Source organism: Dioscorea cayenensis, chromosome 6 (genome assembly GCF_009730915.1).
Source record: "Dioscorea cayenensis subsp. rotundata cultivar TDr96_F1 chromosome 6, TDr96_F1_v2_PseudoChromosome.rev07_lg8_w22 25.fasta, whole genome shotgun sequence".
Classification (NCBI taxonomy): Eukaryota; Viridiplantae; Streptophyta; class Magnoliopsida; order Dioscoreales; family Dioscoreaceae; genus Dioscorea; species Dioscorea cayenensis.
The window spans coordinates 19,384,018-19,400,208 of record NC_052476.1 but is presented as its reverse complement, the minus strand read 5'-3'; the positions used below and the strand labels follow the sequence as shown (position 1 = coordinate 19,400,208).

General features: G+C 36.2%; 3 protein-coding genes and 1 non-coding gene across 5 annotated transcripts; 1 reads left to right on the top strand and 3 right to left on the bottom strand.

Moving 5' to 3' along the window:
- The first annotated feature begins 839 nt into the window (after positions 1-839).
- On the top strand, positions 840-3,702 carry LOC120264004 (patellin-4). Its single transcript, XM_039271992.1, has 4 exons — positions 840-1,784; positions 2,527-2,651; positions 2,742-2,883; positions 3,221-3,702. Exons 1-4 carry the CDS (start codon positions 954-956, stop codon positions 3,482-3,484), a joined length of 1,362 nt encoding a protein of 453 aa, XP_039127926.1. The 5' UTR covers positions 840-953; the 3' UTR covers positions 3,485-3,702.
- A 637-nt stretch (positions 3,703-4,339) lies between these two features.
- LOC120263382 (putative uncharacterized protein MYH16) lies at positions 4,340-11,897 on the bottom strand. Of its 2 annotated transcripts, XM_039271258.1 has the most exons (9): positions 11,740-11,897; positions 11,526-11,640; positions 9,857-11,031; positions 8,667-8,721; positions 6,902-8,582; positions 6,667-6,797; positions 5,472-6,310; positions 5,239-5,351; positions 4,340-5,044 (listed from the first exon to the last, which is right to left on the bottom strand). In XM_039271258.1, exons 1-9 carry the CDS (start codon positions 11,791-11,793, stop codon positions 4,738-4,740), a joined length of 4,470 nt encoding a protein of 1,489 aa, XP_039127192.1. In that variant the 5' UTR covers positions 11,794-11,897; the 3' UTR covers positions 4,340-4,737. The 2 variants fall into 2 exon arrangements, with proteins under 2 accessions (XP_039127192.1, XP_039127191.1); XM_039271257.1 differs by having other exon boundaries at positions 6,902-8,721.
- A 208-nt stretch (positions 11,898-12,105) lies between these two features.
- On the bottom strand, positions 12,106-12,177 carry TRNAD-GUC. The gene has a single exon. It is a non-coding gene; the product is annotated as a tRNA-Asp (tRNA).
- An 845-nt stretch (positions 12,178-13,022) lies between these two features.
- LOC120263383 (tubulin beta chain-like) lies at positions 13,023-15,983 on the bottom strand. The gene is made up of 3 exons (XM_039271259.1): positions 15,508-15,983; positions 14,457-14,726; positions 13,023-13,931 (listed from the first exon to the last, which is right to left on the bottom strand). The coding sequence occupies exons 1-3, from the start codon at positions 15,899-15,901 to the stop codon at positions 13,258-13,260; spliced, it is 1,338 nt and encodes a 445-aa protein (XP_039127193.1). The 5' UTR covers positions 15,902-15,983; the 3' UTR covers positions 13,023-13,257.
- Positions 15,984-16,191: the final 208 nt, after the last annotated feature.

Sequence of the window (16,191 nt, the reverse complement as noted above, 5' to 3'; positions counted from 1 at the left end):
TGTTGAGATTTGTAACACTCTAAGGAATGTTTTGTCTCTTTTTACCTGGTTTATTTTCTATTTTTTTTAAATCTGAATCTTTTTATTGTTAATCTTTATTTGATTTTTTTAAAAAAATATTTATACCAAAATGCCTATAAAATGACCCATGCTATGTCCTTAATTGATGTACTAAAGTGATAGTTATTTGTTTCAATTAAATCATATGTATGCATATAATTTTGTGGGGAGTTTTCATATACATGTATGTCGATGCAAATATAATTTATATAGAGACAAGTTTGAACTTCAACTCATGCAGAGTGAGATCATTAGTGTGGTATTAACTTTATATCTATATATGTCCCCGATGTGATTTATCTATTTTATTAAAAAAAAATATACAATTTGTACCTGTACACACTCCACTTGACATTTTGAAACAAAAAAACGTGTTTTCTTTTTATATTTACACTTTTAAAAAAATAAAATAAAATTATTCTAATGTACCATAATAAACATGATTAATTATGGGATTAAGAATTCCAAGTGTATATATACACACACACATTGCAGCATGAATTAGTAGGGAGATTTTTATGTTAGCAAGTCATTAATTAAATCTCAATTAATCACCAAAAATATATAAATAATTTCACAAGAAAAAAATTAATTATTAAAAAAACAAACTAGCCGTTGGAATAAAGTAAAAAGGAAACTGAAGAGTTAGTCAATGTGGGCACCACAATGATTCCTTCTGGTTGTCGCCAGGTCATCACTTGACCGTTGCTTAATCCTTTTCAAACCTTTTAAAAAAAACTAATATATATATATATATATATATATACATGCCCGTTGGAAACCCTAGAACCAGAGAACTCTCTATCTCTCTCCAAAGGTGAGAGCTTTCTCTTCTTCTTCATCTCCATCTTCACCAAATCCTAACCCTAGAAACCCTCAATTATCGCTTGAGGATGACGGCCGAGACGACGCCAATGGCGGAGGAGCAATCTCTCAACGTGCAACAAGAGGCAGCCATGGTTGAGGAAGAGAAGAGCAAGGTTGTTGTTGTTGCTGTTGATAACGATGATGATGTTCCCGCTGATGAGACGGAGACGGAGATGAAGCGCGAGGAGGAGAAGGAGGCTTCGATTGTGGATAAAAATGGTTCTTTTAGGGAGGAAAGCAACTGTTTTTCTGATCTCAAGGAGAATGAGAAGAAGGCGCTTGCTGAGCTCCGTGAGAAGATTGAGAATGGCATTCTTGGAAAGGAGGAGGAGGAGGAGAGGGATGTGGCTCTTTGGGGAGTGCCGCTTCTACCAAGCAAGGGATCGGAGAGCACTGATGTGATCCTTCTCAAATTCCTCAGGGCTCGGGAGTTCAAGGTGAAGGATGCCTATGAGATGTTTGAGAAAACGCTTCAATGGAGGAAAGAGGCGAAAATTGATTCGGTGATCGGCGAGGAAGAGCTCGGTGCTGGATTGAGTGCGGCGTGCTACATGGATGGAGTTGATCGTGAGGGGCATCCGGTGTGCTATAATGTTTATGGTGTGTTTGCTGATGAGGCTCTCTATCAGAAGGCGTTTGGGACGGAGGAGAAGAGAGGGGAGTTCTTGAGGTGGAGAGTGCAGCTGATGGAGAAGGGGATTCAGAAGTTGGATTTCAAGCCGGGGGGTGTTTCGTCATTGCTTCAGATCACTGATCTGAAGAATTCCCCCGGGATTTCGAAGAAGGAGCTGAGGACTGCCATGAAAAATGCTGTTCAGTTGCTGCAGGATAATTACCCTGAATTTGTTGCCCGAAATGTGAGTATTTTGTTATAATAATCTTCAAGTTTATTCCTTGTTTTGATTTATAAATTCATTTCTTCGAATGATAAATTTTGAATGCTGTGAACTAAGTTCATCTTGAATTTTGTTTCTTGTTTTGATTAGAATTCATTTTTAAATGATAAATTTTGAATGGTGATCTTGATTCCTTTTGAATTTTGTTTCTTTTTTTTTTATTAGAAATTCATGTTCAAATGATAAATATTGAATGCTGAACTTTCTCTGCTTAGATTTCTTTTATTTGTTTCTTAAGATGGATGAAAATTTGTATCTTTACTTTTTCAGTTTGTATGCTTTCTTTATCACTTATTAGATTCGATTGCCAGATCTACTGTTAATTCCTCATTTTGATTAGAAATTCATCTTCAAATGATAAATGTTGAATTTTGAACTCTCACTTTATATTTTTTTGAAAAGTTCTGCAAGGAAAGTTCCTTATCTATACTTGAGACTATGATGCTATGATTTTATTATACAAACTGTCTCTGAATCACATTTGGTTTGTTTGATAAGCTTTGTTTATCCGTGATAAAATCCAAGCTCTAGATCTACTATGATTTTACATAATCTGAAGGTGATTGATATGCCTGAAAACAAAAATTTTGAATCTTGATTAGTATACTATGATTTGAAAAGCTTGGTGACAGAAATTGGGAGTATACTCTCTTTCTTCTTGATTGGAGAAAATTGATTTCACTGAATGTTAATTGATGTGCAGATCGTTGTCAATGTGCCATTCTGGTATTATGCCATCCACTCTATTTTATCTCCCTTCTTAACCCAAAGAACAAAAAGCAAGTTCGTGTTTGCGCGCCCATCTAAGGTTACCGAAACTCTCCTCAAGTAAGTCCGAATCTGATCTTCATACTACATCCCTTCTAGACTTTCCAGTATTTGGAGAAATTTTACTGATTCAACTGTTTTTTTGCTTAGGTATATCCCTGCTGAACAAATCCCTGTCAGCTATGGTGGCTTCAAATGTCAAAAGGATGCTGAATTCTCCATAGAAGATACTGTCTCAGAGCTCATCATCAAAGCTGGGTCAACTGAGAGCATTGAAATTCCTACTCCAGAGGTACCAATATTCGTTTCTCTACTTTTCTTTTTTTATGTACATATCAAAGTACATCCAAGATTTTAAGTTGTATCGAGTCCTATATGATACACAATAACACCCTGAAACAATAATACATAAGCAATGTAATTTGAGTTATACATATATATATGTCAGATGCAAATTAAACTTATTATGTGGGCACAATTCAAACCGACATTTAAGTTGATATGATGAGAAACCAACATTCAACAAATCCACATTTTTCTTAACCGATGTGGGACTTTTTATTATTATACATATGCATATATATTTGTCTTTGTTCTTGATGAACAAAATGGATGAAACAAATGGGCAGGCTGGAACAAGAGTGGTATGGGATGTGACAGTGCTGGGTTGGGAAGTGAACTATAAGGAAGAGTTTGTGCCAGAGGATGAAGGATCATACACAATAATAGTCCAGAAGAGTAAGAAGATGGGGCCTCAAGAAGAGCTGGTGCGGAACTGCTTTCGAACAAACGAGCCCGGAAAAGTAGTTATAACCATTGAGAACAGCTCTTTCAAGAAGAAGAAGGTGCTTTATAGGTTCAAGACCAGCAACAACACATTGTCTTCTTCTTAAATTCTCTGAGAGGGACTTGTTGTCGTCTGGAATGCAGTGGTTGTTATGATCTCTATGCTGGTTTTCTTATAAATTTCTTTCATGGTTGTGAGTTGAGAGATTAGAGAGGGGATTCTTTTGGGATTTGGGTTTATTCATTGTTTTGTTTCTGGGGTTCTTCTTTTACCTTTTTTTTCCCCCTTCTGGTAACTCCTTATTGTTGAAATTTATTTAAATGTTGTGCTGATTAGTGATTACAGCAATATATATATATATATATTTATATGTGTGGAAGTATTTTTTATTATTTTTAAATTGGAAAGTAGAGTTTTTTTTTCATGTCAATTTGAGCTCAACTTTGAACCAAAAGTTATCAGACTCTTTTATATATATATATATAAACAGTGAAATTCAACAGAATGAGATTATATATAAACAGTGAAATTCAACAGAATGAGATTAACTCTAGAAACGAGAAACCAATGTAATCTGCAAAAGCTGGGCCTTTTTTTTTTTTTGGTTCCTTTTTAAGTTATTCTGAATCTGAAGACATGACAAATTTATCAATGACATCATCATTTGCATATTCGGGCAAAAACCGGCTCACAACATGCAAATTACCATCGAAAATATATTAAAAGAAAATAAGAAAAACAAAGAATCAGACTCTAATATATATAGAGATAACCAATGTAATTCTGCAAAAAAAAAAATTTTTAACTCTAAAAAGGAGAAACCAATGTAATCTGCAAAAGCTGGCCAATTTTTTTAAAATTTTTTCCTTTTAAGTTATCCTGAAGACATGGAAAATTCACATTAAATATATCAATGGCACCATTTGCATATCCAGGCAAAAACTGGCTCACAACATGCAAATTAGCATCGACAATAAATTAAAAGAAAATAAGAAAAAACAAAGAATGCTGGTCCAGTTTCTCAGAAAAACAAAATTTTTCATGTAGCTGACATCCCTCCTGCTTGTGATATGCCTGACACATAAATTCGGACCCTTTTCATCAGTGAAAAAAAGAAATCTTCTTTCTGAACAATACATGCAAAACTGAATTGTGCTTGTTGATGATCCAGAAGTCCACAGTTCACTGCTAATGATAAGGCGAATCTGAACCGCGTGAAATATACCTGCAAAAACATGCATGCCGCCGATGATTACTCTCAATTCAATGACTGGTGCTTTCACATGCAAAATTTTGTGCTGAAATCCATCATCCTCGGCAACAGGTCGGAAGCAAACACCTGAAAAAACTGATTGGTGCTCATGGAACTTGTCCAGACATGAAAAGGTTCAGTGACAAGGATTGGTGTTCTTTGTTCAGCAGAGAAAACCACTTCCTTATGAGTTTTATATGATCTGATTGTTCTGCATCCTCAGTCATGAGTTCCAAATTTAGATCTCTGATTTCTGTGAAACTCACAGGAAGAAGGTTGATTAAAGAATGAACAGCTGCAAACTGAACAGGAAGGCTCTGTTTCCCACCAAGACATTTAGTCAGAATAATGTGTAAATGCTGTCGGACTTCTGCAATTCCTTTGTGCTGGTAGCCACAAGCTTCAACACCATGCCTGTAAGATATATAAACAATTTAGTGTTTCCTCTGAGACTAAAACTAATATAAACATATAAGCAGTGCTTTGATAATATGACACAGTTTCAAAACCAGGACACAACAAACAACGGTAACAGGTATATGAAGGAAATATGGAAAAGAGTGGTAGAGAATGTGCAACAAGATTGAACAAGAATTATAAGAACATACCTTGCCAGTTGACCAAGCAGCAAACAGAGAGCAGCAGTAAAATTGTCATCCACACATGATTGTGTAATACTTGCAAGACGAGGCATGATTTTATCGCAAGTCCATTCCCAGCTCTGAGAATAAATAAACAAAAAATCACTCAATTAAGAACAATGCTTTAGGTTCACCAGAAAGCAAAAGATCTAGATGCAGGTAATTGAACTACAAACAAACAGCAAACTAAATGCACACACCTGGTAGTAGGCAACCAGCTCCACCAAAGAGACAATATCAGAGAAGGCACAAAGATTCTCTTGAGTAACAAGATCAGAACAATCAGCAGCTTGCTTTTTGTACTTTAATAAAGGGCAAGATGTGCCACAGTTAGTAATCAAACTACCAAATTCTTGTCTAACATCAGGACTATGTTCATAAGTAGCCACACTTTCAGGAATCTCAGGCACTGGATTCATAACAGTGTTTTGTGGAGTAGGGTGACGGATGGCAACCATAGCATGGTCATGTAGCACATCCAGCAGTGATGACATGAATTTATCCTTGGGACTGGCATTTGTAGAGAATGGGCATTCTTCACAGGGTAAAAAGCTGGAACCCACATCACTCTCGCCAGAAAAACATGTTGATTTAGAGACTGATGCTTGCTTTCCCTCAAGAAATGAAACCACCAATCCTATGGCACATAAAAGAGAACTGTAGTTTTCTTGAGTAAAAAATTTCCGCCCACATACAGAAGCAAAAATATGCAACACTGACAGGACCCAAGAAGTGTCCCTTCTACACATCCGAATAATTTTATATGATGTCTCCAATAGAAAAGAAATGTGGTCAAGTTCAGCACAAATAGATGCCAACAGGATACTGCCTGCTACCAGCTGACCATACGTTGCATCTTTAAATAACAAGCATCGCCCTTCTAGACACTGAAATTCGTTATGTGAGTCAACTGATTGCGTATGTGACTTATCACACACCAAAACTTTTCCCATGACCAGAAAATCCTGGATCAGATTTACAAGAATGTTTAACTGACAGCTATCTTGAAATAATGGCATGCCTTTCTCATCAGAGATCACTGCAAAAAGACCAATATCATTAAATACACACACTCACAATAACTACTTAAAAAAATAAAATCAACACAATAATATTTTGGCATTTATTCAAAAAAATGAGCATAATAGGTCATATTAAGTTGGTGGAAACTAACAGCTTCGGATGCTAAAGATGGTGGCACGTGAAATCACAAATGTATAGAGAAAAAAAAGAAAAAAAGAAGCTTGGAGGCAATGGAAAAGATTGAACACACAAGATAAGACGACTTTTACCTACTCCCTTGATTTGGCAAATGATGATACACATCAAACTATGGGCAACACACCAAAATTTTTCACATCTTGTAGAACAAATGAACTGAATAAAATTGCATACCTCTAATCATCTCGTTTGCAATAGATTTGCAGCATGCGAAGAATTCTTCATTGGTCACAAAGGTGGAACTTGCTGAAGTCATGCCAGAAGTAAAATGTAGTAACAACGAAAAGAAAACAGAGACCTTCTCCCTGGAATAGAAGAAAACAGGATTCATTAGAGTGAGGAGATAAAAATAACGAATTCCCAGCAGAATTTAGGTAAAATAGCCTTTGTATGGGAAAAAATCACTTACTGTGGTAGAAGATCTGATTCAAATGCCAAGGCATGCAGAATTGATCTTGTGTAGAAGTTTGCCCCAGGATCTGTGCAATTCTTGTTGGCAGCGGTATTTAAAGCAAGAAAAATTTTTGGTAGGCTTCCTTCATTGTTAGTGTTTGAGAACACAACAAGGCACATGGAATCCTTTTTAAGTACAAATCTATCAGTCTCTTCTTGTGGACATGTGTCAACAGAAGACACAGGAACTTCTAGAGCAGCCTCTTCCACCATATCTGAGTCTGAGTCTCGGTGAATCCTGGTTTGAGCAGCATTTCCAGCATGCAGTAAGCTACTGCCTACTTTTGAAGGAGATTGGTGCAACTCAACATTTCCTTCAATTGTTCCATGAGCTTTATCTGGTCCATTTGCTACTTGAGATGCATTCTTCACGCTGTTATTCAGAATATTATCCCTGGGAGAACCAATATCTTTGTCTATTAGTATTAGATCTGAAGGAGAGAATCTCGCAGAAGAATGATGCTGAATAAGTTCTCTACTTGATGCGATGTTTACTCCTGCTTCTTTAGATGAGTGCAAGTCCCTATCCATATCCACCAATTGCTCCCTGTCTTTAGAGACTTGTGGGTTTAATGCATTTAACTCTATCTCTGCTTTGATAACATCTGGAGCAAGAAAAGCCACAGAATTGTGAGCCTCAGTTTCAGATCCAGAAGGTCCCTCCACCAAATAGCGTGCATCATCTCCACACAACTGAAAACAATTTAAATCAATTTCAGGCAAAGTTGGTGAAAGAGGCACTTCGACTGCTTCTCTGTACCTTCTCTCATCTAAATCACTATCAAGATTTAGTAGTTTCATATAATCACCGGAAACCAAGTTTTCAAAGCAAAGTAATGCAGCAGAGTCATTGCTAACAGCATCAATTGCTTCTGTTCTGCATTCGTGAACACTTCCTCTCATTTTCTGAACAGGAACTGAATTTTCAGTAAGAAGGTCCACAGGCCTACCTTCTTTTCCAAATTTCCTCATTTGCTTCTGATGTTGGCTTGGACTACAAGATTGTTTTTTTCTACTTTTGCAAGGATAAGTTTTAGACATGGAAGGATCATCAGTCTCTTTGGTAAGTGGGATTCTCTCAGCATCTAAATGCTTGGGCTTTTCAATGGTTTGGGAGCAAAAATTTGTGCAAGATCTGCCTTCACCACTAAATAGGTCTCTCATAGAAGAAAGTTCTCGTCTAATCTTAAAACGCAAGTCATTATCTTCAGAGCACAACCATTTGACAGTCTCCAGTGCATCCAATATTTTTCTTTTCTTTCTGCTATGATTAGACCCCCTCTCTGAAGCTTTGTTTCCTTTATCAAGGGATACAAGCATTCTTTCTAAATGCTTTCTATCAGCCTTTTCTACTACAACCCCCATTTCAGCAAATTCCCCAGTCACTTCAGGTATGGTAGTCCTCAAATTTGAATGGTTTTTCGCCAAATTAGTTGATGCGGAAACGACGAGAGCATCTCTTCCCTGTGAGCCCATGAACTCTTTATGAGATAAAGATGTGGTAGTTGAACATATTGCAGAACTTTGTGACTTTTTTCTGAAGGGATCTCCAACTGGGGACTCCCATTCAGAATTAGTACCTGAGATTGGCCTTGTACAGCTTCCTCTAGATAACTGATTGCCAATGCCTTCTCTTGCTAAACCAGAAGAGTTTTGTGAGTCTTTGTAACAAGTATTTATCAGACCAAAGTCACTTTGTGAATTAAAATTATAAGGCTTACAAGCCAATAAACCATTGTGGAGATTGAAGTTTGGCAGTTCTGAAGGTTCTGGAATCTGTAGCAAGGAAAGAGAGAAATGTCATCACACAGATTTTCTTCAGGCATAATTGACTCCATGATGCTAATCAGCAGTCCAATTGTTACTTATAAGTTATAATGTAAAAAATGAGCATTGAGATTTTATTCCAGCACAAAAAAGATCATATATCTGAAACATTTGGCCCAGGTAGATTTGAATTGTTGGTAATATACCAAACATGAAGTTATTGACAACAATATTCCATTTTAAATTTTAAGTTTTTATATGATTTTTAACCAAAAGCTAGTGATGAACACACCAAAATGTGATAACATTCTAGTGTGGTGTATTGCTACCCAATTCATTGTTGAAATCCTTTTTCTCTAAAATGTAGTCAAATTTGTTCTTTAGATTTCTAATTTTGTTTTGTTGAACTACATCACTCTTTGCTCTTCAGACTAATCATCAAACTATGTCCCATCCACTAGGGAAACTAAAAGCTTCTCTCAGAGATATTCTCGATTTTATGGGTAAGGTTGATTGGCTCTAATAAACATTAGTCGCACTGGACCCATTTAAAGATCTCTGGAAGAAAATAAAACCTTGAGTTCCTTTATATCAGCTGTTAAATTGTGATATTATATTAAATGCCAACATAAAAGTCAAGTGCCACATCAATTATCACTTCAATATAATTTATACAAGTCCGTACACAAAACAATGCTCTTGTTTAAAATCCAAAGGTTTAGTCATGAATCACAGCAAGAGACTTCCTAAAGAATAAGCTAACAGTTGAAATAATATAAAAAAAATAAACAACTAGGTCATGAGAATTATGTAGCGGATGAATGATTGTTATAGAAAATGGGCATTGGGAAAAAACAATGGAATTCTAGTTGAAGCTTCCATTGGCAAGTTAGAAGTCATGATACTATTAATGATTGATGTATATCTTCCGATTACTGTGTCATTGAGCTGGTTCTAGTTCTTTAATATTTAGAAATAACGCCTCCTTACTTATGCACATGCCAAATATCCTATAGTAGCTACTCCTAACAAAAGAGTTTTGGTTAATGAACAATGAACTGTGCTAGGAAAGTCAACATCTTGTCAAATGTGAATGACCAATAAGCAGGAGCATTAAATGTTATAGAAGAAATCTGATACAAACCTTCTTCTTTGCTTCTGTATGTTTTCCACAGTTTGAAAGATGATTGTCTAGTAAGTTTAACCGGCATGAGAATGGGATGAAATCCTGCTTTAAGAGATAAAGCTGGTGCTTTATAAAACTCAGTTTTTCCTTCTCATGCTGGGCCATCTTTTTTGCATATTTTGCTTGTTTCTTGCTCAGCTTGAGTTGCTGTCTTAAAAGCTTTACATCAGCACCTTCAATATCTGTATCACTCTTATTTTTTCTGTCTCTGAAGCGTAAGCAGTTCTTGCATGCTCCCTGAACAGGCACAGTCCCCTTTAGCATCTTCTCTAATTCTTCTCTCCTCCTCTTCTCTTCGTCCAACTGTTCAGACAAACGACTTATGCAGGCATTTTGCTCAATTGCCTTTCTCCTTTCCAATTCAACAAGCCTATTTTGTTCTTCTACTTTTCTTCTCTCTGAATCAGCCCGTTTCTTTTCATTACTTGCTTTCTGCCTCTGAGCTTCAATCTTTTTAATTGCATCGGCAACTGATTTATCTCTGATGTCAGCAGTTTCTATTTGAACCCTTTCTAAGCAAAGCCTATATTCTTCAGCCTTGTTCCTCTCAATCTCCGCAATCCTCTTCGCATCATCAGCATTCTTCCTTTCGGTTTCTGCAATCTTCCTCTGGTCCTCAATCCTACTCTTTTCTACTTTCAGAAGCTTCCATGCCTCTGCTGCTCTCTTGCTTTCTGCATCAGCCTTTTTCTTCTCCAAATCTGCTCTTTTTTTCTCTTTCTCAAGAAGATCTTTAAGCTTTTTAATTTCCATTTCCCCTTTAGAGATACCAATTTGAAGTTCCTCTAGGCTTCTTGAGCATGCACTTCTCTGTTCCTCAATGCTACTCTTCTCCATTTTCAGAAGATTCCATGCTTGTTCAGCCTTTTTGTTTTCTGCATCAGCCTTTTTCTTCTCCGAATCTGCTCTTTTGGCCTCTTTCTCAAGGAGATCTTTAAGCCTTTTGATCTCCATTTCACCTTTAGAGATACTAATTTGAAGCTCTTCTACACTTCTTGTGCACGCACTTTCCTTATATGAAGATAACTTAGATCTCAAGTCATGAATTTCTTTCTCCAAGTCATGTCTAATGCCAGACTGTTGCTCTTGTGCATCGTTCTTTGTCTGCCTTCCAGACTGTTCATCCTCGTAAGCTGGATTGAAATAAGCCCATAAGATAAACTAAAATTAATATAAATTAATACAAAGACAAGAAATTTAACAAGCAAAAACAAATAAAAGTTCTTTTTTCCTTTAAAATAAAATTCTTGGAGCTGTGTGCATTGCATGAATAAATTTCACAAAGATACAATACCATAGCAGGTAAACATATTATTCAAAAATGAAGAAAAAGAGAAATATCTTGTATAATATACGGAGTAAATACTCATAAAAACAACTAGACAGGATTATCAGATCTCCAGTCTACAACAAGTCTTGATCTCAGGAAGAATGCATTTTTATAAATAAGTAATGAATCAGTGAAACAACCACTAAAAAATCACAAAAAGAGTCTCAAAATTGGGTAAAAGTCCAATATCAACATGCTCATCTCCAATGTCATCAGATTCAAAATTTAAAAAAATCTCAAAAATCACAAGAAAAGAACTGAAAATACTAAAGAAGAACAATGGGATTCAAGCAATACCCTTCTTGAAATGATCTCTTTCAGTAATGAGCTTGGTAGTCTCATGCTCGAGAAGGTCCACCGCTTGCCTCAACGCGTTCCTCCCCTTCTCCAGCTTCTTATACTTCTTCTTCAGCTGGTTCAAAGAATCATCAACCATCAGATAAACCAACAATGGAATCAAATCAGAAGAGAAAACTAACCAAAAAAAACAGAGGATTAAGAATTAAAAAACCTCAGCACAGCATGGATTTGTGGCACTTTGATCTAACACAACGTCACCCGCCATTGAAGATGGAGATGGAGATGGAGATTAGGGTTAGGGTTTTAGAGAGGGACTGAAGAAAACTCGAATCCGGTGACAGGACGGTGAGTGACCGCCTTAAAACGCGAAGCGTCTACTCATGAGTCATGACTCGGCGGGGGACATTGCGCACGTGAGCTGCACCTGCGCGAGTTTATTATATCTACAAAATTTAATATTTTAGGTTTTTAAAATATTTATTTATTATTTTAATTTTATTGTAATGGGTATTGAATTTAATTTATTTTAAAAATTCTAACTTTAAAAATAAAAAAATAAAAAAATAAAAATAAACTTCGCCGTTGCCGGGGATCGAACCCGGGTCACCCGCGTGACAGGCGGGAATACTCACCACTATACTACAACGACTTTGTTGAGTTGCTCTTTTGGATCTTGTTCAAACTAAAAATTACCTTCATGAGCAAAGCAAATTATACACAATTTTCATATTGCACAATAAAAAGAAAATTCAAACACCATTTTTTTAACACATATTAATCCAAAAAAACTAACTTAAAATGGAGTAAATAAAAATATAATTATTTCAATAGATTGATTTTTTTCACAAATCTTGAAATAAACATGCATAAAAACTTAAAGCATCTTTAGTGGTGGTTTAATGAGAAGATATTAAACTTAAAATAAACATTTCTAAAGAGGGTTTAATGCCCAATGTTTAGTTGGTCGTCACCAAAAGCTTAATAGGTAAACTCCACTTATTTTTTTATTGTTTTTATTAAAAAATTATGAGACCCACTTTTTAAATTCTTTTTAAATTCAATTCTTTAAAATTTTTATTTTTATTATCACAAATATAATTTATTATTATTCATATATTTTAATTATTTTAAATATTTATTTTGTAATATAACTTTTTAAAATATATTATTTAATTATTTTATTAATAATATTTAATATTTATTAAATAAATATAGTATGAGAAATAATTTAATATGTATAAATTTAATTGGTTGATCGTGAATCCATTATATGATATAACTATTATTAAAAACAATTTAATGAGTTGATTAAGAACAAAATAATAAATAAAATTATATTATATTAACAAAATAATAAATAAATAAATAAAACTAAAATAATCATAAAATATTAAATAAAATCTACTTTAAAGATTTAAATCTCAAATCCTAAAATCAGGACACCATGCTGCGTCAGGAAGACACATACATAATCTCCATAACAGTCAAACAAAATGAAATAGAAACATATCCTTAGAACCGCTAGCACAACAACAATGCAGAGACTGCTAAGAATACAAGAGCTCCTTCAAAGTTAAACAGCACAATTAACATGAGAACAACCAGCAAAATGCAAATCAAATGAAGCCATGTTCTTCCACACATTGTGGTCATAGCTAGTACAAACACAACATAAGATTAACTGCAAACATAATAAACCAGTTGGAAAAACAACACATTAATAAACCAATTAATTTGTCTCCTCTTCCTCTTCATCTTCGTAGTCTTCTTCACCATCGGCAGTTGCATCCTGGTACTGCTGGTATTCCGCCACCAGATCATTCATGTTGCTCTCAGCTTCAGTGAATTCCATCTCGTCCATTCCCTCGCCGGTGTACCAATGCAGAAAGGCCTTCCTCCTGAACATGGCGGTGAACTGCTCGCTGACCCTCCGGAACATCTCCTGGATTGAGGTCGAGTTCCCGATGAATGTGGATGCCATTTTGATACCTTTGGGTGGGATGTCACACACACTGGACTTGACATTGTTGGGGATCCACTCGACAAAGTAGGAAGAGTTCTTGTTCTGAACATTGATCATTTGTTCATCGACCTCTTTGGTGCTCATTTTACCACGGAACATGGCTGAGGCTGTGAGGTAGCGCCCATGTCGGGGGTCTGCGGCACACATCATGTTCTTGGAATCCCACATTTGCTGGGTGAGTTCAGGTACGGTCAGGGCTCTGTACTGCTGGGATCCTCTTGAGGTCAGAGGTGCAAAACCAACCATGAAGAAGTGGAGGCGAGGGAAGGGAATCAGGTTAACAGCGAGTTTACGGAGGTCAGAATTGAGCTGGCCAGGGAAACGGAGGCAGCATGTGATGCCACTCATGGTGGCAGAGATCAGATGATTAAGATCACCAACTGCAACAATAAGTAGAGAGCATGATGAAACACAAAATAGATTTCAAGAAAGAAGACTTTCACACTATGCTGTAAACAAGAGCACCACTTCGTTATGAGCATGCCAGGTACCATTCCATTTAACCAACAGAAGTGAAGGAGAACTGAAGCTCTTTAACATCAGGAAATAAAGAAAATATTATTCATTCAAACAATTGCATAGCCAAATTTTAAGTTATTCAATTGAAAAAGTTTAAAAAAAGTTTAAAAAGGATCATAATGTAGGATTACCAGTGGAGCACAAATTTCATTGTCATATAGAATAGCATAAAACTGATTATTCAATACAGTAATGATTCAATTAAAGTTTTATTTAGCAGGAAAAGGATTAGCCAAACTCAGACTTACCATCATAAGTAGGAATAGATAACTTTGAAAAACATGAAAACGATTGATTTGAAGTGTTTTACTTTGTCTTTGGTCATTATAATAAGATCATCAATTTCAATTACAGAACTTCAGAAGCAAACAAATGATTTTACTTACAAGTTGGAGTTGCAAGCTTGAGAGTCCGGAAGCAGATATCATAGAGAGCTTCATTGTCAAGGACCATGCACTCATCAGCATTCTCAACAAGTTGATGAACAGAGAGAGTTGCATTGTATGGTTCCACAACAGTGTCAGACACCTTTGGTGATGGGAAGACAGAGAATGTCAGCATCATACGATCAGGGTACTCCTCCCTTATCTTAGAGATGAGAAGGGTGCCCATGCCAGACCCAGTGCCTCCTCCCAAAGAATGACACACTTGGAATCCTGTTCATAAAGAATAATTTGAATATTGCATATAATAAACAATAAAGTTGATGGCATGCTTAGATCCAACAAACAAAATGCTAAAAAATAAAAACAGAGAAAACATCATTATCAATGACTAGCATCAAGTCGTAATCAAAGATAATAAAAGGATATCCTTTGCCCCATTTGCAAAGTAACAAGTCACCTTAGTGAATATCTCATGGATTTAGCCAGATCTAAAATCCAACTTAGATCTGAGAAAAATTTCTCAGAAAAATTGTACCAATTATCTAACAAAAATTTCTCCTTTAGCATTGAGGAACTGTTAATCATAAAGAAAATATAATTACAACAAAATTTTAACCGAGTCTTCAGTTGAAAAAAACCATGTTCACTGTTCCTCAGTTGTTCAAAACAGTAAAACATAAACAAAATGATATTCTTAAAAACTTCGCACATTCTAACATCATTAATTCCAAATTTCCCACCAAAAACCAGAAAACAAAAAACTCAAAATTTTCTAAAGAAAAAAAAAACCAAATTTCTTAACAGATCACTAAACTTAGACAGTAACAATCAAGGCTTTATCAAATTCTCATCTTCAGATCCCATAGGGGAAAAAATCAAAATAAAAAATTTCAAACAAAATCACGCAAATAAAAAGAAACCACAAGCAAACGAACGAACCATTACAAGCAGAACTAAGTTAAACTACAGAACCCGACCAGAAAGCTTCAGATCTATCATTACAAGCTTCAGATCTAACAACAAAAACACTTAAAAAACGAACATTTCATACCTTGCAAGCAGTCACAGTTCTCGGCTTCCTTCCGAACAACATCAAGAACGGAATCTATGAGCTCAGCACCCTCAGTATAATGCCCTTTCGCCCAGTTATTCCCAGCCCCAGATTGCCCAAAAACGAAGTTATCCGGCCTAAAGATCTGGCCAACAGGGCCAGATCGGACGGAATCCATGGTGCCGGGCTCAAGATCCATGAGCACAGCGCGAGGAACGTAGCGGCCACCGCTAGCCTCGTTGTAGTAGACATTGATGCGCTCGATCTGGATGTCAGAGTCGCCGGTGTACTTCCCAGTGTTGTCAATGCCGTGCTCGTCGCATATCACTTCCCAAAACTTGGCTCCGATCTGGTTTCCGCATTGGCCACCCTGGACGTGAAGGATCTCCCTCATCTTCTCCTTCTCCGACGAGTCTCCGGCGAGATCTGGTGGCGCTACGGCGAGAGAGTTGTGAAGATCGAGAGCACAAAGCTCTGATTTTTGAGAGCCTTGTATAGCTGGCAAGTGAGATTGGAAAAACTCGAAGGTGAGGTTACCGAATGAGACAATAACACAGGGAGGATGAGATGTGGATATTCTATTGGTTGATAAGGTGCGGTGATCCGAAGGTGAGTAAGATGATGTGTGATCAGATTTGGATTTTTTTTTTTATTATTTTGAAACCAAGGCTCGTGATTTGTGTC